Source organism: Lotus japonicus, chromosome 4 (genome assembly GCF_012489685.1).
Source record: "Lotus japonicus ecotype B-129 chromosome 4, LjGifu_v1.2".
Classification (NCBI taxonomy): domain Eukaryota; kingdom Viridiplantae; phylum Streptophyta; class Magnoliopsida; order Fabales; family Fabaceae; genus Lotus; species Lotus japonicus.
Genome location: NC_080044.1, coordinates 81,073,871 through 81,095,016, shown reverse-complemented (window position 1 = coordinate 81,095,016; position 21,146 = coordinate 81,073,871). Strand labels below are relative to the sequence as shown.

Sequence of the window (21,146 nt, the reverse complement as noted above, 5' to 3'; positions counted from 1 at the left end):
TGCATTTCCAATGCGGATAAGAAAATAATAATTGTGTGAACGTAGTATGAAAGCCTATATTTTCAATAATGGGTCTTCATTATGTAGTGTATACATGATTAAATCCAACTGTTTTAACTTTTAAGTATAAAACTTCCTTCATATAAATATTATCGTGTTCTTTAAGCAAGTAGTTTGATATTCAAATCCTAACTCAACTCTCGTGAATGAAAAAAACTAACTAGTCAGTCCGCTATCGTTTAGTGCGCTGACCGTAAATGGGAGACTAGTTTCACGACATCCGATTGTGGATATAATTTAAGACAAAAATGAATTCACAAGCAATAAACTACATTACGCAATATCATAGAAACCAAACAAACACAAAACATCCAAGTTAATGGGGATTTATGATACAGATCAATATCATTTTATCCCTAAAGCTTTATTAATGTAGCATTAGATTATTGTCTAAAATATAACCAACATACTTGATTCAGTACTATTTATCACTTGCATAATACCTAAGTTTGTAATTTTTTTTGTATTAAATGATTTAGATTAAATATTTTTCTACAATTATAAGAACACATTTTTTTTTTTTTCTGGGGGTTTAGTACATGATACTTCATGTATTAAATCTGATGCAAAAATATCAAAAGTTGCATGTATGAAATCTGATGCAAAAGTATGAAAAGTTGAAACACAAAATCAGAATCATATATATAAAAAGAATACAAAGCTTAAACTCAAAACAACACTATTATAAGATGAGTAAATAAGCATCAAAGATAAGGAACTACATTCATTTTTTTCCCTTTTCCAACAAGAAGAAATCAATAAAAGTCCAAAAGTTTTTATTTTCTTACAAATGATATATAATCTCTCCTCCACACCCTGGCTCAGTACAGTGTAGTATGCACTCTTCACTGCTCTCACTGTTCGTGACACACTCTCTCTCGCAGTGCAGAAATTCGAAACCCTAACTTGCAATCAATGGCGATCCCATCACAATCAACCGCGAGTTTCTCACCTTCCTTCATCTCCACTCGGACCGATTTGACTCACCTCACACGCTTCCCATGCCGAGTCACCATGACTCAGTTACGCGGAACCCGAACTCGCCGACTCGCCGTCTCTTCTCGTCTCAACTCGTCCCTATCCTCGTCCGTCTCGCCGGACAACAACGGCGATGTTCCCTACGAGCTCCACCATGACCTTTCCCCGCAGCGTCGGAGGCGGGAATCGCCGGTGTTCGTGACGCTTCCAGTGAACACCGTCGGTGTAGAGGGCAGGATTTGGAGGCCCAAAGCTATGATGCAGTCCCTCAAGGCGCTCGCCGCCGCGGGTGTGGAAGGCGTGGCTTTGGAGATTTGGTGGGGGTTGGTGGAGAGGAATGAGCCTAGGGTTTATGATTGGAGAGGGTATCGTGAACTGGTCATGATGGCTAGCATGTGTGGTCTCAAGGTTCGTGCTGTTCTTGCGTTTCACCAGCATGGAACAGTCCCTGATGATCCCAATTGGTAATCTTCACTCTGAATTTTCAATTAGATATAGTTATCTTTGTCTATAATCTCTATGATAGATAATTAGATATGATTAGCTTTCAAGTGGTTACTGCAATTATGCTTCGAGAAAAGGTGGTTGGTTTATTAGCTGAGTTTGTGAAAGGCAGGGGATTTTGATTTAATATGTGTTTAAGTCTATAAGCGGATTAAGCGCTTGTTTTGTTTGCAGTTTAGATCAGCAATGCAATGCTGAATTCAACTGTTTTGATCATGACATGGTACTCATTTTATCCTTTTAGGTGCTGTTTCTTGCAAAATCATTGAACCTATGCTATGGCCCTTGAAATGACATAATAAGTAGGTACCTGAGGCTCACTGTGTTTAAGAAATTAATATGAAAGACGATGTTTGTGTTGGCAGTTGGCAACGGACTCTTCAGCTTTTTCATATATTTTTCCGCTAAATGGCACTGATGGATCCATGTAATTTATCTTACCTAGTAGGATAAGGCGTGATTGTCATTGTTGTGATTGAGGCTTTAGATACTTGATTATTGGTTGCTTGTCTTTCACATCTCCAGAAACAAACAGACCTTTTACTAGTATCTTTTGGTAGTTTGTAGGCAAATGATCATTCTGGCTTATAATTTTATCATTTAATATTGTGTGGGCATGTTGCCTTGATATAAGTAGAGTTGATTTAGTTTATGACTTTATGTTGAATAATTAATACTACTTTTTTTTTCTTGTAATAAGCCTCATACTGTAGAAGTTTGTTCCCATCATGTAGGATACCGCTTCCTCTCTGGGTGCTTGATGAGATGAACAAAGATCCAGACTTAGCATATTCTGACAGATTTGGAAGAAGAAATGCTGAGTACATTTCCCTTGGATGTGATATCCTTCCTGTGCTACGTGGACGGTCTCCTATTCAAGCATATGCAGATTTTATGCGGAGTTTCAGGGATACTTTCAGGCCCTCACTTGGTGTTATCATTATAGTAAGGTTCTTAGGATGATTTTGGGATGTTATAGTCCAATGAAGATTCAAATTCCAAGATGTTATTATCAGATGTTCATTGTAGTTTGTGTAACACTGTTCATTTTGCAGGGAGTACAGATTGGCATGGGTCCTGGTGGTGAACTAAGATATCCTTCATTCTCTTTCCAAAAGCCAAATTTGGCTTGGCCTCATGAACTTGGAGAGTTTCAGTGCTATGATAAGGTAGGATGAAAATTCAGTTTTATCTATTAGTTTATAGAGTTGTAGAATTGTTATTGCTTTGTGTTCTGGGAGACCGGTCACAAACAATTTGCATACTTTATGATGTCCTATGATTCATATCATGTTAAACTTTCTTCTTCTCATGATTGCCACCTGCCAGTATATGCTTGCTTCTCTAAACGCTTCTGCAAGAAATATTGGAAAGCGTGAATGGGGAAATGGTGGTCCATTTGGCACTGGAAGTTTGATGCGAAATCCTGAGCATACTGAATTCTTTAAAAATGGGGATGGTTCTTGGAACACACCATATGGTCAATTTTTCCTTGAATGGTACTCAGATATGCTGCTAATGCATGGCGAGAGAATTTGTAGGGAAGCAGAAACTATATTTAGAGGTACTGAAGTCCATATATCAGCAAAAGTGGCTGCTATTCACTGGCACTATGTCACACAATCCCATCCATCAGAGTTAACAGCAGGCTACTATAACACTTCAAACAGGGATGGGTACTTACCCATTGCTCGCATGTTTAGTAAATATGGATTCTCATTGTGCTGCTCTTGTTTTGAAATGCAAGATGAAGTAATGAAGAAGATCAATCCAGATGGTAGCCCTGAAGGTTTTCTTAGACAGCTTTTGCTGACTGCTAGGCTCTGTGACATATCACTCGAAGGTCAAAATTTTTCAACTGATTTGGATGATGATGGGTTTTCCCAGGTGCTAAAGATGTCCACATATTACTCGAGCGGGATTGAGAAGCGTCCCTTTTCGTTCAACTTTGTAAGAATGGGCAGAAATATGTTTGAACCCCGAAATTGGGATCGGTTTACTCGTTTTGTGAGGCAAATGTCTGATAGGAACATTTTTCGAGCCAGATTAAGTTCTGTTGGTCACAAAAGGTTGAAGACCACACAATGGGCTGCAGAGTTAGGACTATTGTACCAGCTCTACCAGCTCTGTTGAAACTAGGTTCGACCTCTGTTGTAGAAGGTATACTTTACTATTATCACCATCGTTGGATGAAAATCTAATGGCCTTCTGTCTAGTGTTGTAAAATGTGCAGTTACTGCTGATTCTTCGCATGATTCTTTTATTGCTTTTCGGCTACTAGTTACCTCTTTGAATTGCCACATTACACTGCCTTCCAGATTTTTTATATGGTTGGCATGTTATCCACTTGTACCTATATTTCAAATAGACTGAATATTGAAACCAGATAGTACCTTTTTAATCTCTTGCTCTGTTTAGATGCACTCTTTACATGCTGGTTTTATAGCATTTGGTGGATGTCTTAGAGTAGACTCTATTCAGATTTCAACTGTAGTGTACATTTACTATCGATCCCATTATATTACATATTTACATTTTGGGGTTGGAAAATTGTTTAAATAATCATTGTTAATTTGGATAAACTTTTGTATCAGATTTGTCACACGGGTTCAGGCTTTCAATTAATTAAGTAGTTGAGTTCCAAGACTTGCTTAACTGTACTTAACAGGGTCTTACTCTAATCAATGCTTGATTTTGCACCCCATGGCCTATAGTAGTATAGTACTAGTACATAAGGGATAGGCTTAAATATGTCGGAGGTCCCTCTAAAATAAGGGTCCTTTGGTTTAGGCCCCTACAAATTTTTTTGGGTGGAATAAGCCCTTAATGTGAAAATAATATATAGTGATAAGCCCCTGCCGTGAGGTTCCGTTTAATTTCTGATGATTCTGTTAACGGACATGACGTGGATTATATTTTGTGAAAATTATTCAAATAAAGAGGGTGCCACGTAAGTTAATTAGGGTTAAAAAAATAAAAAATAAATAAAAATCCAAAGTAAACAACCCAAGTACGTTTGGAGATTTTACTTGGGTTTTTTACTTTGGGTTTTTATTTTTTTATTTTTTCAACCTTAATTTACTTACGTGGCACCCTAATAATTTTTACAAAATATAATTCACGTCAGCGCTGTTTGCAGAATCATAAAAAATTAAACGGAACCTTACGACAGGGGCTTATCACTATATATTATTTTCACATTGGGGGCTTATTCCACCCAAAAAAATTTATAGGGTCCTTAACCAAAGGACCACTATTTTATAGGGACCTCCAACATATTTAAGCCTAAGGGATATGAAAAGGAAAAATATAGGCTTAATTGCACTTTTGGTCCCCCAACTATGGCCTTCCTGCGAAAATCGTCCCTAAACTTCAAAATTAGCAAAACTCGTCCCTCAACTATACACACAGTTGCACTTTTGGTCTTCCGTTAGCATTCCGTCAGAAATCTAACAGATTGCTGATGTGGTATTATTTAATAATATTTTAATTGAAAAATATTAATAATATAATTAAGGCTTAATTGTACTTTTGGTCCCCCACGAAAGCGATATGTGTCATTAGAGTCCCTAAACTTTAAAAATCCCATTTTGCCTCCCTGACGTTAACCCCCTGTAACACCCCGATTTCCAGGTGTCACTTTAGTAACCAAAAATAGACTTTACGCTGAAAACAGGTAATTTTTTTGTTTGATACCTTTTAAATCAAGCAATAGAAAATAAAGACAAAACCCAACCAACACACAAATATATACACATGTACAGCCTCAGCTGCACTCCCATGTCACGCGCACTCGCAGTGACTCCAAAGTAGTGTGCCCGTAGGCAAATAGTTACAGATCCAGAAGTGTGAGTGAAAAGGTTATAATTACAATCCACTGGGAGAAAGTCGGCCTCAAAATGGCCTAAGCAAAGACTCCTATAGTCCGACTGACTCACTGTGATCCCTCAATAAGAGAACCACACAAAAGCCATGCGTCGGGAACCTACCCCGTCCCAAAAGCAAAACGAATCAGAGCTCTACACAAATATGACGCCTGCCTAACTCTACCAACCCATAACTGCTCACACATCCGAGTCCTCGGCGAACTGAAGACGGCAAGTTGAAGCTCAGCTCCATGCGTCGTAGAACTTCTTTCGTCAGATGTTCACACTCGTCAGTCCGGTCCTCCATGACCCTTCCCCGGTACGTCGCTCGATGACCCACAACATCGATCACCCAAGCGGTGGGGGCATCCCGATCCACAAGCTCATATCTGATCCCCCCGAGGGAGAGACCATCGAACACCAGTCGGCCATCGACATCTGGCAGCAGGCCGACCGCCCAAACACAAACATACAAACAAAGCCAAGGCGCTAGGGTCAACTCACAACAATAAGTAGATATACACTCAACATGTGATATGGGGTATAGATATATGTTGATATATATACATATAAACAATCCTAGCATGTTATGGCTCTAACATTGCTTCAATAAACAAACAACACACAATCTCAGTCAGCATGAATGTATGCGTGAAATGCACAATATGTATCCGGATTTGTGACGCGTTCCCGTTCGCCACAAGTGAAGCATTTTCACTATGGATGGACCATTCCCGTTATCCATCCTGGATGAAATCCATCCTGGATGAACCATTCCCGTTATTCATCCTTGGTGAACCATTCCCGTTATTCACCGAATGATGAACCATTCCCGTTATTCATCATTAATGCAAGGTGAACCATTCCCGTTATTCACCATGATATGCACAGGTGAACCATTCCCGTTATTCACCCGATTGAATGCAACGTGGTTAGCCAAACAACGAATCGTCCTTACCACGAAAGTGTTTAGCTCACAACCCAATCTCAACAAACCCATGAGTTAGTGTCGGTCAATACAACACAACTCGGAGTAAGTGTCGGTCAATACAACACAACTCCATCCACAGAATACACAAGGGTCTAGTGTCGGTCAATACAACACAGCCCAAACAACAAGAGCACTAGGTGTCGGTCAATACAACACGGCTCCACAACAATCCCCAAGAGTACTAAGTACTCGGTGACTTCAATCATCACCATAGCTCACCTTAGTGGCTTTCCCCAATTCCAATAACTCTCAGCAAAGGTCGACTTTTCCCCGTCTTTCGTAAATATTTTCCCCTTCAGTTCTCCTATGCTTAAACGTTAATAAAAATTGTTTCAATTCGAATTAGTCAAGTTATGAGTTTATTTCTCAAAGTCTAAGTTTCCCAAGTCTTTAGTTTTTCAAAACTCTATCATTCTAAGTTTTCAAAGATCAATCACCCAAAATACATTTCCCGGGGAAAGTCTAAGAATTCCAACATATGGCTAAGTCTCAAACCCCACATTTGGACTTGCCTAGGGTTGTTCATCCAACCCGAAATATCAAAGATCACCAGATCAATGAATCTCCACTCCGAAATTGCGTCAAAACGCTCAATCCAACAAAAGCACAACATCACAAGTATGGAAAAGCATCATAACATCAACTCATCATCAAAAATAACATCAGATAAAACATAAGTCGAATTTATCGACGCCTATCATGCATTCATAGCTAATATATATGTAAGTTGCCCTAACCTCGAGCTGTTCCAGCTTCGAAATCAAGGTTGTCCTCAAACAGTTGCTCTGAATATTCCAAAGTTCCTTCAACTGAACCTCGGAGAAAAACAAAGCAGAATTCAAACAAAATCGATTAGTTCGATCGTAAAACAATACATAAACGATAGACAAAGCATCAAAGCTTCAGAATACGACAAACGTGTACGAAAGGACAAGTTTTCGAAAACGAAAAACTCCCCTCCCCTTAGGAAAACCCACGGCCATAAGGAGAAAAGGGCTTCGGCTCTTTTTCTTCGATCAAATCAGTTTACAAGGTAGTTTTAGGGTAAAACTAAGGCAAAGAAACTGTCAGAACAATTTTCGGACAATCGGGTCGAAATACGACTACGCAGGGGCATTTTGGTCCAAAATAAAGGCTCAAAACTTCAAAGTTATCAGTTCTGAAAACAAATTTGACAGCAACGATCCTCATGATATCCGTGACAACAAATCCTAAAGGCACGAAGTCATATTAAGTCTTTTCGACAATAAAGTTTCGAAATGTGAGACAAAAAGAGTTTTGAGTCAATTTTTCAGATCCTGGACAACTGAATCGCAATCAGAGTTTACTGACAGAGGTTTTAGACTCAGGGGAACATAAGGAACATAACCCAAGCGAGAAATCAGAGAAATCGGACAATTTTAGAAAAAGCTCAAAACTTAGAGCACAGAAACGACTTCAGAAACTCAGCAGAAACAGAAATCAGAGGCAGGATTCATGATAGTTACCTCGATACCTAGAAGTAGGGACGAACTGCACGAAGATTGGTCAAGTTTTCGCGGAAATCCCCTCCCCCCTTGCTCCCCACGAAATCAGCCACAAATGGAAAGAAAATGAGAGGATTTTGCTTTTTCGCGCTATTTATAGGCGGGTGAAATCGCGGGAAAATGAAAATTTCGCGATTCCGATTTTTGCAGCACGATCACCGAGAAATTCTAAGAGAGATTCTGGCGTCGGAATTCCAGAACTCAAAACAAATATCTAGGATTTGGGAAAAACGATATCGAAAAACTCAAAAGCGGTGTCGGTTAATCTGCCCCGAAAAACTACTTTTTGCTGTGATGCTCAAACGACAAAACTTCCAACTGAAGAAAGATTGGAAACGTCGAAACAAGTCTGGCAACGCGGACGGAATCTTCGTTAGAAGTCCCGAATAGAAAAAGTATTCATCCATTGCTCGAAAATAGGGTTTCGAAGCAAAGAAATTAGCGTCGGCGGACATCCGAAAAGTGAAACCTATCGTGCGTACAGTCCAGAGTTCCGAAATGAAACGCTGGTCGATGGAAAAATAAAAAGAATCTTTAAATTTTCCGAGAGTTCGAAATCTCACTCAAAACGTTGCTTTAAGAGCGAAATAGCCTATTCTGGACACGCTTGCCATAAGGCAGGTGTGCAGACGACTCGCACTAACTCCGAAAACAGCTACGCAACATTCCTCAAGCAATTCCTGAACTTTCTTCTTCATTAATCTTTCTCAAATGTCAAACTCCTGTCACGCTTACACTATTTCTACGTGTGAGTCGGAAACTTAACTTGTTCTGAAAATCCAGGTCTTACAATACTCCCCTCCAAAAAGAAAGTTTCGTCCTCGAAACTCAGAGCTCTGCAAAAAGTTCGGAATACAGTTCCTTGATCTTATCTTCCAATTCCCATGTAGTAGTGCCTGTGTCATTGTTCCTCAAAATCTTTACTTAAGCAATCTGCCTTCCCCTTAACTGTTTCACTCTTCTATCCCCACTGCTAACTATCGGCGTCTCAAAAGACAAAACATCATTCAACCTCATGTCGTCTGACTCGATTACTTGCGTCGGACCTCTGCTTGAAATGATACCGGTTGGCATTCCGTGCAGTCGCACAACCTTAGCCACTTACTTCTTTACTTTCGGTCGTCCGGAATTCTTCTTAAACTCAGTGCCTCTCTGTCATCTCAAAGTAGATACTCAACTTGTCCTCGTGATCTTCATCTACAGTCCATCACTTGTTCGTTCGATAACTCTTAGACGAAACATTGCGTTGGAATCTAATAGTCCATTAACGTCACATCCAACTTCGTAACTATCATCACTCGCACAATGAAATCAATCTCCTACTTAGTCACCATTCGAATTAAAAATCGACTTATGTCCTTATTTCTTGTCCTTCACTAATCTTATCCCCTTCAACATCAAGTTACCAACAACTTATAAGATAATCCTCTTCTTAATATCTAACAATCCATTATTATCGTCTTCTTCCTTAGAACTTCCCTCACTCAAACCTATTTACACTTACTGAAATCCCTAACACTTCGCATAAATCGAGACTTATCCTCTAGTAGATTACATCATAACTATACCTCAAGGGACTTAACTAGCCATCTTATCATCCGATCCTTCAACATTCTGAGATTTAACTCTATCGTAACCGCTAACACCACTAAATCTCGTATGTGTACATGAATCTCAGCTCACTAGGTCAACCTTAGCCCTAGGATTCTCATTCAACCTTAGTAAAATTCACTTGTTAACCGTAATATGCATCATCAAAATCCATAACAAAGTTTCATCCACTCTTAAGCTCTAAGAAACTTGTCCAAACATAACAACTTCAAGTATTCATCTTAACACCAACACCCTCCTTTTGGGACTCAACCACCATCTCGTCAATCAACTTCTTAATCTCCCAATCAAATTCTGACAAACTTTGAGTCCTTCACACCTTAGACAGACATTCATAGATTTAAAACCTAAACCTTCTCCAAGTTTGGTCCTCTAATGTCCTTTAATCCTTCAATACTTCTTAAATGAATATCCGTTTCTTAAAAACTATAACTCCTTCACTTACCCAAACGACCTGACCAGTGTCGTCATGCTTTCACATCCACAACTTATTATGCTAACATCATTCAAATCATATCACATGGCTCATTATGTCTGCAACCTCATGATCAACATCAATCGATCACCAACTTATAACCAACCTTATGACCCTACACAACCCAAGATTCATTTACTTCAAGATCACTCTTATATTATACCTCAATGGTCTTAACCCGAAACCCATCTCCAGGTCTTCATTCTTCTAAGATTCAACTCCTATTGTCACAGCTACAACTGTAAGATCTCTTACTCGTATGCGATTCTCGACTCTCAAGATTCAATCTTAACCCTAAGATTTCAATCCAACTTAGTAAATCTCACTTAGTAATCTCAGCATATTTCCTTGGAATCCATATCACCAACCTCAAGTATTCAACTTATGCTAAAACTTTCTTTCTCCAACTTAATCATTAATTCAACACTTTTCAAGCGAAAATTCATCTCTTAAGACTATAATGTCTCCACATATTAATCCAACGCTTAGCAAAACTTATTCCTCGAACTCGACTATAACAATCTAGTTCAGAGTTAATTCTTCTCAATCTCGCTACCATCAAACAATCATCTATAACCGGATATTAAATCCAACCTATCTAATCTCTAATAATCCCACGTCAGAAATCACATAACCTATGACTTCATAACTTCCGAGAAAATACTTAAAGATTTTCCAACATCAATTCTATTGGCTTAGTCTACCTCTACTTGGAGTAATCACACGAACTAACCAATCAATGTCTATACGAAAATCATCAACTTCCAAAGGTTCAAATCTTAATCTTGTACAATCAAATGCTTAACACGAACTTTCCTCCCAAATCCGACTAATCCTCAATCAATTCAAATTCATCTTACACATCCTTCTATCAAGGTCCATTATCAGCTGTGATTCCGAATATCACCCCCTCAATATTAGGTTGATCAGGCCTAATACATCGAAGGTGGAAATTTAGAAAAACCCACTGGAACAGACAATGAGTTCCTGACATCCAGTAACCACAAATATCCTGATATCAAGTTCCTAACGATTCTGCTACGGAACCACACACCCTCAATCCATGTAAAAGATTAATCCTTCCTCGTCAATTGAGTCAAAGGTCCAACAATCTTGGCAAATCCCTCAATGAAGCGTCTATAATATCCAGCTAAATCCACAGAACTTCTGATCTCTGTCACCATCTTCGGTTGCTCCCCAGCCAAAACAGTCTCCACTTTCGCTGGATCCACAGCTATGCCCTCCTTCGAGATAGCATGGCCTAAGAAATTGACTTCCTCCAGCCAGAATTCACACTTGGAAGGGTTCTCATACAGCTTTTTCTCTCTCAACAATTGTAAAACTTGGCGCAAATGTCCTTCATGTTTATTCGCGTCCTTCGAATAGATCAATATGTTCTCAATAAACACCACCACACGCCGATCTAAGAACTCCTGAAAGATGCGGTTCATGTAATCCATGAAAACAGCAGGTACATTCGTCACTCCAAACGGCATCACTAGGTACTCGTAGTGTCCTTAACGTGTCCTGAAAGCAGTCTTCGGTATATCCTCAATCTTCACTCTGATCCGACGATAGCCTGACCTCAAATCTATCTTGGAAAATACGGTAGCCCCTCGTAGTTGGTCCATCAAATCATCTATCCTCGGCAACGGGTATCTGTTCTTGATCGTCGCCTTGTTCAATTGTCGATAATCCACCCACGATCTCGACCTTCCGTCCTTCTTCTTGACTAACAACACTGGCGCTCCCCACGGTGAAACACTCGGTCGAATGAATCCCTTTTGCCGAAAGATCCTCTAACGACTCCGCTTCAAAACTAAACGCCCTAAAATCCTACGATTCGTACCCATAAGGAATTTCCCTGAGATCCTAGCTTCCTTATCAACGCCTCGGTAAAACAACTCCCTAGCTCCGCGTGCTATTCTAGATCTCGTGTAACCTCTATAGTTAAATCACGAGCAACTTCGAATAAGGTCCTACTAGGGATAATAATCATAGGATCATAGTCTAAGTAGTAAATACAAGTTAGGCGCGTCACACTCGCTTGAATATAAAAGAGTAAGTTATTCTAGAATACGAGAACAGTTAAAATATTACCATCGTTCCCACGTTCTTCCTCGTTCGACTCCTCAACTCTTGCTCCTCCCTTGATATGAATCCTTTCCTCTGTAGCAAGTTGTTTTCCTTTCCCAACATTCCCTGATGATTCGCCCCTGAGTGCCTTGCAATCTTGGGAGAAATGTCCCGGTTGGTTGCAATTGAAGCATAGACTTTCTTTGGTCTTGCAGTTCACAGCTAGATGCCCCTCTCGGTTACACTTGAAGCATCTCCGTCCAATCACTGAGCATTTGTTAGCAAAATGCCCAAACTTTCTGCAACGAGTACATGTCACTCCTTTGTCACCAACTGGCTTCCCCCCCAGTATCAGCAGTCGTCGGTTTGTACTCTCTTGAGATAAGATTTCTTCCCTCGGAACGCTGATATGGTCCCCACTTATGGTAACTCTTCCTTCCGTTGTAGCCTTGGGAACCTGACCTCATTGGTCCCCCAGCTCCAATTCGGTTCATTCCTCTTTATTGATACATTGCTGTCGCCATCAGTCGTTGATGATGCTCACATGTAGCCTCCGCCATCCGGTTAAGATCCACCATCCTATATCCCATCGAACGTCCGATTAGTACTAACCATACGGTAGCACTAGACAAACCACTCAATCCGATTGAGTAGTAACGCAAGCAATTAGAGCGAAAATCGCTCTGCAGACAATCAATTTTCACTCTTTGCAGAGTCACACAACCTAGCACAGAAGACCTATTCCCCAAAGACTCCCAAAAGACTCGACTAAGCTCTGATACCACAATGTAACACCCCGATTTCCAGGTGTCACTTTAGTAACCAAAAATAGACTTTACGCTGAAAACAGGTAATTTTTTTGTTTGATACCTTTTAAATCAAGCAATAGAAAATAAAGACAAAACCCAACCAACACACAAATATATACACATGTACAGCCTCAGCTGCACTCCCATGTCACGCGCACTCGCAGTGACTCCAAAGTAGTGTGCCCGTAGGCAAATAGTTACAGATCCAGAAGTGTGAGTGAAAAGGTTATAATTACAATCCACTGGGAGAAAGTCGGCCTCAAAATGGCCTAAGCAAAGACTCCTATAGTCCGACTGACTCACTGTGATCCCTCAATAAGAGAACCACACAAAAGCCATGCGTCGGGAACCTACCCCGTCCCAAAAGCAAAACGAATCAGAGCTCTACACAAATATGACGCCTGCCTAACTCTACCAACCCATAACTGCTCACACATCCGAGTCCTCGGCGAACTGAAGACGGCAAGTTGAAGCTCAGCTCCATGCGTCGTAGAACTTCTTTCGTCAGATGTTCACACTCGTCAGTCCGGTCCTCCATGACCCTTCCCCGGTACGTCGCTCGATGACCCACAACATCGATCACCCAAGCGGTGGGGGCATCCCGATCCACAAGCTCATATCTGATCCCCCCCGAGGGAGAGACCATCGAACACCAGTCGGCCATCGACATCTGGCAGCAGGCCGACCGCCCAAACACAAACATACAAACAAAGCCAAGGCGCTAGGGTCAACTCACAACAATAAGTAGATATACACTCAACATGTGATATGGGGTATAGATATATGTTGATATATATACATATAAACAATCCTAGCATGTTATGGCTCTAACATTGCTTCAATAAACAAACAACACACAATCTCAGTCAGCATGAATGTATGCGTGAAATGCACAATATGTATCCGGATTTGTGACGCGTTCCCGTTCGCCACAAGTGAAGCATTTTCACTATGGATGGACCATTCCCGTTATCCATCCTGGATGAAATCCATCCTGGATGAACCATTCCCGTTATTCATCCTTGGTGAACCATTCCCGTTATTCACCGAATGATGAACCATTCCCGTTATTCATCATTAATGCAAGGTGAACCATTCCCGTTATTCACCATGATATGCACAGGTGAACCATTCCCGTTATTCACCCGATTGAATGCAACGTGGTTAGCCAAACAACGAATCGTCCTTACCACGAAAGTGTTTAGCTCACAACCCAATCTCAACAAACCCATGAGTTAGTGTCGGTCAATACAACACAACTCGGAGTAAGTGTCGGTCAATACAACACAACTCCATCCACAGAATACACAAGGGTCTAGTGTCGGTCAATACAACACAGCCCAAACAACAAGAGCACTAGGTGTCGGTCAATACAACACGGCTCCACAACAATCCCCAAGAGTACTAAGTACTCGGTGACTTCAATCATCACCATAGCTCACCTTAGTGGCTTTCCCCAATTCCAATAACTCTCAGCAAAGGTCGACTTTTCCCCGTCTTTCGTAAATATTTTCCCCTTCAGTTCTCCTATGCTTAAACGTTAATAAAAATTGTTTCAATTCGAATTAGTCAAGTTATGAGTTTATTTCTCAAAGTCTAAGTTTCCCAAGTCTTTAGTTTTTCAAAACTCTATCATTCTAAGTTTTCAAAGATCAATCACCCAAAATACATTTCCCGGGGAAAGTCTAAGAATTCCAACATATGGCTAAGTCTCAAACCCCACATTTGGACTTGCCTAGGGTTGTTCATCCAACCCGAAATATCAAAGATCACCAGATCAATGAATCTCCACTCCGAAATTGCGTCAAAACGCTCAATCCAACAAAAGCACAACATCACAAGTATGGAAAAGCATCATAACATCAACTCATCATCAAAAATAACATCAGATAAAACATAAGTCGAATTTATCGACGCCTATCATGCATTCATAGCTAATATATATGTAAGTTGCCCTAACCTCGAGCTGTTCCAGCTTCGAAATCAAGGTTGTCCTCAAACAGTTGCTCTGAATATTCCAAAGTTCCTTCAACTGAACCTCGGAGAAAAACAAAGCAGAATTCAAACAAAATCGATTAGTTCGATCGTAAAACAATACATAAACGATAGACAAAGCATCAAAGCTTCAGAATACGACAAACGTGTACGAAAGGACAAGTTTTCGAAAACGAAAAACTCCCCTCCCCTTAGGAAAACCCACGGCCATAAGGAGAAAAGGGCTTCGGCTCTTTTTCTTCGATCAAATCAGTTTACAAGGTAGTTTTAGGGTAAAACTAAGGCAAAGAAACTGTCAGAACAATTTTCGGACAATCGGGTCGAAATACGACTACGCAGGGGCATTTTGGTCCAAAATAAAGGCTCAAAACTTCAAAGTTATCAGTTCTGAAAACAAATTTGACAGCAACGATCCTCATGATATCCGTGACAACAAATCCTAAAGGCACGAAGTCATATTAAGTCTTTTCGACAATAAAGTTTCGAAATGTGAGACAAAAAGAGTTTTGAGTCAATTTTTCAGATCCTGGACAACTGAATCGCAATCAGAGTTTACTGACAGAGGTTTTAGACTCAGGGGAACATAAGGAACATAACCCAAGCGAGAAATCAGAGAAATCGGACAATTTTAGAAAAAGCTCAAAACTTAGAGCACAGAAACGACTTCAGAAACTCAGCAGAAACAGAAATCAGAGGCAGGATTCATGATAGTTACCTCGATACCTAGAAGTAGGGACGAACTGCACGAAGATTGGTCAAGTTTTCGCGGAAATCCCCTCCCCCCTTGCTCCCCACGAAATCAGCCACAAATGGAAAGAAAATGAGAGGATTTTGCTTTTTCGCGCTATTTATAGGCGGGTGAAATCGCGGGAAAATGAAAATTTCGCGATTCCGATTTTTGCAGCACGATCACCGAGAAATTCTAAGAGAGATTCTGGCGTCGGAATTCCAGAACTCAAAACAAATATCTAGGATTTGGGAAAAACGATATCGAAAAACTCAAAAGCGGTGTCGGTTAATCTGCCCCGAAAAACTACTTTTTGCTGTGATGCTCAAACGACAAAACTTCCAACTGAAGAAAGATTGGAAACGTCGAAACAAGTCTGGCAACGCGGACGGAATCTTCGTTAGAAGTCCCGAATAGAAAAAGTATTCATCCATTGCTCGAAAATAGGGTTTCGAAGCAAAGAAATTAGCGTCGGCGGACATCCGAAAAGTGAAACCTATCGTGCGTACAGTCCAGAGTTCCGAAATGAAACGCTGGTCGATGGAAAAATAAAAAGAATCTTTAAATTTTCCGAGAGTTCGAAATCTCACTCAAAACGTTGCTTTAAGAGCGAAATAGCCTATTCTGGACACGCTTGCCATAAGGCAGGTGTGCAGACGACTCGCACTAACTCCGAAAACAGCTACGCAACATTCCTCAAGCAATTCCTGAACTTTCTTCTTCATTAATCTTTCTCAAATGTCAAACTCCTGTCACGCTTACACTATTTCTACGTGTGAGTCGGAAACTTAACTTGTTCTGAAAATCCAGGTCTTACACCCCCGTTAGCACTTTTGGTCCTTCCTCACTTTTCCATCCAAAAACTAACGTTTTCTGGATTTTTCCAGAAAAATTCATCCACTTCTTCATCTTCTTCATACATCCTTCAATCATGTTCATCATACTCTTCATCTTCTTCATTTTTTTTCCAGAAAATCTAAGTTCTTCAAAACCAAAAACTCTACAACCTTCATTCTTTCTTCATCTTCCCAAATTCATCATCTCCAAGCTTCACTAAGAATACCATAACCCCCATAGGTCTTCTCCAGAAAATCCAAGTTCTTCAAACTCAAAAATATCAAACCTCAATTTTTTTCCAAATTTTTTCATCTTCTTCCTCTATCTTCAAAATCTTCATCATACACTTAGCAAACAACCACCACAAAAATCCTCAAACCATCAATAACTGACACATTGAATCTGTTATACCTTAAAAAAATAAAATATGTGCTCGTTAATTATAGTCCAGGAAACTTTGGACCAAGTTAATTGATTATTTGCAACTTTGCAACCACAAATCAATGACCCCACGACCCATGATTAATTTCTCTCATTCTCTGTCAATCTTGTAGCACAATTTTTGAATGGCAAGCCAAGGCCGAGACACTTAGAATTGGTTACCTTTGCTGATAAACCCAATTAAATGTTGATTAAAGCAAATTGGAAATTCAAAGGACGACTCAAAAACCCTTCTCTGCCAGTTTCCAAAGCATGTCCTGTATCTACACCACAGTTTCCAGAACCTTCTCCCTCCCATGCTCAGATCTGTGACTTCTCCACCATCCTCAGATCTGCGAGACCTATAACCCACTATCATGATCTGCGACTTCTCCACCATCCTTCTTCTCCTTTTCATCGATCTGTGAAGATGGAGAAGATGGGTTCTGTTTCTAATCATTAATTTAGGGTGTAACTATGCATATAATTAATTTAGGGATGGGTTCTGGTGCAGGGAAAGGGCGAGATGGGTTATGTTTCTTAATTTAGGGATGAAGAAGATGAATGATGGGATCTGAAATTCTGGAATTTGGGTTCTGAAGGAAGAAGTTGAAGATGAATTTAGGGTTAAGATGAAAGAAGAAGATTTAATTAACTAATTCACTAATCATTAATTAATAAATAGGTATTTTTGAATTTCTTAAAAATACTTTAATTTTTTTTAAAAAACCTGCTGTTATTTAATTAAATTTTTTTTTTCAGTTAAAATTAATTAAGAAAGGTCATGTCATCATTTTCAGTTAGATTTCTGACGGAATGCTAACGGAAGACCAAAAGTGCAACTGTGTGTATAGTTGAGGGACGAGTTTTGCTAATTTTGAAGTTTAGGGACGATTTTCGCAGGAAGGCCATAGTTGGGGGACCAAAAGTGCAATTAAGCCAAAAATATAATATAATTTGATTGGTAAGTCAAGCTACTGATTAAGTAGGGTGTAACCTTCCAAAGTTGCAGTTCGTTTTGAAAGAAAAATACTCGAAATCAAATGATTGTTCTCGTGATACACATAATGAAGATTTTTTTTTCTTGTAGTTATATAATCAAGTTGGAATGTTGTTTTCATATCTACTTTATAATCAATGCTTGAACTTCATCCAGCTAGTTCGCTTCATAAATCAATTAATCCACCTTAACGTCGTTCTATCACAATGATTAAGGAATTTAATATGATATATTCCTCTCAAAGAGGCTAACCTTATAAAATCATGAGGCTGTGATTTAGTAACACGAGAAGATATATTATCCATAACTCTATTTTGAAAAGACCTGTGTTTGGTGTAATTTTTGTCCGCAGAATGAAACAATTAAAGCTTATGGTTTAAACTTAAAGCTGCAAGTCACTATTTTAAGTCTTAACCACTCACTTAACCATTGGCTAATATAATTTTATTTTGTTTACTGAAGTTTCTCTGGTTTCTATCCGTGATAGACTAGAGTGCGCATGTTATCAAAACTCATCAATTTGTTGATCCATCAATATTGATTTGGATATGCAACCTACCTATTTCAATACATTGATTATGCTCTGTTTGAAACTAAAAGCATTCTTTTTTATCTCATGACATCTTGCATTAAAAAAAACCACTATATTTCAGCCACAAAGGGAATTGTCACATGTAAAATCGACTATTATCAATTCAACGGTTTCAAATTTGTGAAGATGTAGTGGCCCGTGGGTACTAGTTAGTGCGTGACACTTCTCTGGAGCATGATATGATTTATTATGTTGACTCCAGGATGCCAAGTAGCTACTCTTCAAAAAAAAAAGAGGATGCCAAGTAGCTAGAACACATTTTAGTCAATGTTTGAATATATGATAAAAATAATAACTGTGAAACCAAAATTATGATCAACTGAATCAAAAATTAAGAAAAGTTGTTTTTGTTCATTATAATTTTAACTTATCGTGGTTTTCTACGGTGTATATGAACATGAGCTTAGTTAGCAAATAGACTTCTCTTTACAAATCCATTGATCACTTTGTTTCTTTAGTGTAGCTTTTTATTCATTTTCTATTTCCATCTTGAAGCTCTCTGCTGAGAACCCAACTTTGTCTGTAGCCATACAATGAGGCACTTCCGGATGTTGAAAAATCATGTGGGCATATGGAATGAATAATAACCACCGTTGCTTTTTTCCCAAAGGGATAACTCTTCATTATAGCAACAAAACTTTATATTGGATAGCAACAAAACTTTATATTGGACAAGACAAGACAGTTTAATTTTTTCTGATTGTAAATACCATATAATTTGATATGATTCGAGAGAAATACAAGTTAAATAATGTAACACACGTTAAGAACAAATTTCTGAGTTGCTTTTGGTAAGAGTGGTTATTTTGGTTTTACTTTTTTTAGGTTCGGATGTAACTGAAGCAAATTAGTAGAGCATGTCTTTTCCTCCTCCTAGCTTCATTTTTAGTTCTGTGCAGTTATTGTCACAATTATTATGTCTTCTCTAATTTAATGAGGGAGTCATCACCTTCCCTAATTCTTAGGAATAATATGCAAGTAAAATTAATTTTCCAATTCTAACCCTTATTCATCTCCATTAAAAAGAAAAGTAGAGAAGAAAAGAAAAGAAGAAAGAAAAGTGCTCTCCATTCTCAAAGCCATGCCTATATAAATGCACATTCTCCCTGCCTCTCAACTTGTTATATCCACTTTATGGATCCGAATCTCAGAATTTTCATCATCACCTTCCTTTTGCTCTTTGTTGAACTGTATCCAGGTAAGCATGTTCTCTGAGATATATTTTTAATTTTAAATAAAGTATGCTTATATTAACTACCAGAATAACAACTAAACCAAGTTCGTTTCTTTGGACATTTCTTGTAGCTGAAGTCAACAGCTTGAGGGTTAGAGTGGATGTAGTTAAACCACCAAGTGAGGTAAAGTATATCACAATCACATTAGCCTTAGAATCAATACTGGCACTCAGATGCTACTCACATAAGTTTCTTGCTAGAATTGATTATAACTTCAAAACCAATTGTTGAAGAATTCCCAAACACTGACATAGATCTATAGATATACTATATGTGTCTAATTTTTTTTTTTTTGAAATTTCTAAAATTAATTACTTTTAACATCATTTTTTTGAAGGTTACTTTTGATTTGAAGGGAAGAAAGCTTGTGAAAGTTGATACTGATGACTACAAAGAATATGATTCTAATCACCGGAATGATCAAGGGAAAGGGAAACCTCATGGTTAATTAAACTTAATTAATCTGCGATGCTGAGTTACTTATGATATATCATATAATTTAACTGAATAAATAAATCAAGCCAGCTATATCATGAATTTTATATAAGAAAAGCTGGCAGCAGAAGATTTCCTTCTGTTATGAGTTTTATATTTCTGTAATCTGTTATTTAATATTAAGTATATCCATATGGGAAAATTTGTCCTAGTTTAATGTTTTGTTATATTTTTGTTTACTAATTAATTGGATGTTGCATAGATCCTAAAAGAAATTACTATGGTTATGCTTTTAGATAGCAGAAAATCAAGCAGAGTGAATTAATGAGTAAAATGACAATTCCTGCTTCTAACCAAATTTCTAAACATTATATAATACATATTCTTAGTAGAAGTTCAATCCAAGGAGTTCACCTGCAATAATACCATTAATTGATTGACAATGATTGCTGTTTCTCTGCCTTTCAATCTACTGCTAATTACTACTTTGTATAAGGATCAATTGCAGTAATTAAATCAGGATGTTAACCATAAAGTAAAGTTAGATACTACCAATTACCTAACATGTCTGAAATGGCCTATCAGCACTGAAGGGTTACCTAAGACAGAAAAATATAAAGAACATGTGAGATGGTAGACAAAATCCAATCTTTAACCATCACCACCAAATAATGTGCCCATAACCTTAAGTTTATTTTGCAGTTAGAGGGATAAACTGAAAGTATTTGTGGTTGAAACTAAAATCAAGCTAACTAAACAATAGATATATAGATATAATATGGTCCAGTTGTTTTTCAGATAAATGCAGGGGGAAATGATGGGGGGTCACCATTATTTCATAATGAGCACGGAATACAAGCTCTAAGCCCAATCCTAAATCTACATAGGCCCATATTCAAGTCCGAAACAAAATACAAACCAAAGCCGAAATGTCTGAAACAAAGAAATTAAAATACAATACTAGCAATAGTAACTTATATGGAAATCATATTTTGAACAATGATCTCAA

At 38.6% G+C, this 21,146-nt stretch overlaps 1 protein-coding gene across 1 annotated transcript; it reads left to right on the top strand.

The window, feature by feature from the left end:
• The first annotated feature begins 843 nt into the window (after positions 1-843).
• LOC130713575 (beta-amylase 3, chloroplastic-like) lies at positions 844-3,943 on the top strand. Its single transcript, XM_057563347.1, has 4 exons — positions 844-1,502; positions 2,277-2,487; positions 2,598-2,711; positions 2,872-3,943. The coding sequence occupies exons 1-4, from the start codon at positions 976-978 to the stop codon at positions 3,673-3,675; spliced, it is 1,656 nt and encodes a 551-aa protein (XP_057419330.1). The 5' UTR covers positions 844-975; the 3' UTR covers positions 3,676-3,943.
• The last annotated feature ends 17,203 nt before the right edge of the window (positions 3,944-21,146 follow it).

Coding starts and splice junctions, on each gene's coding strand:
- LOC130713575 (XM_057563347.1), top strand. CDS start 976: ATGGCGATCCCATCACAATCAACCGCGAGTTTCTCACCTTCCTTCATC. Junction 1,503..2,276: donor GTCCCTGATGATCCCAATTG/GTAATCTTCACT, acceptor CCCATCATGTAG/GATACCGCTTCCTCTCTGGG. Junction 2,488..2,597: donor CACTTGGTGTTATCATTATA/GTAAGGTTCTTA, acceptor TTCATTTTGCAG/GGAGTACAGATTGGCATGGG.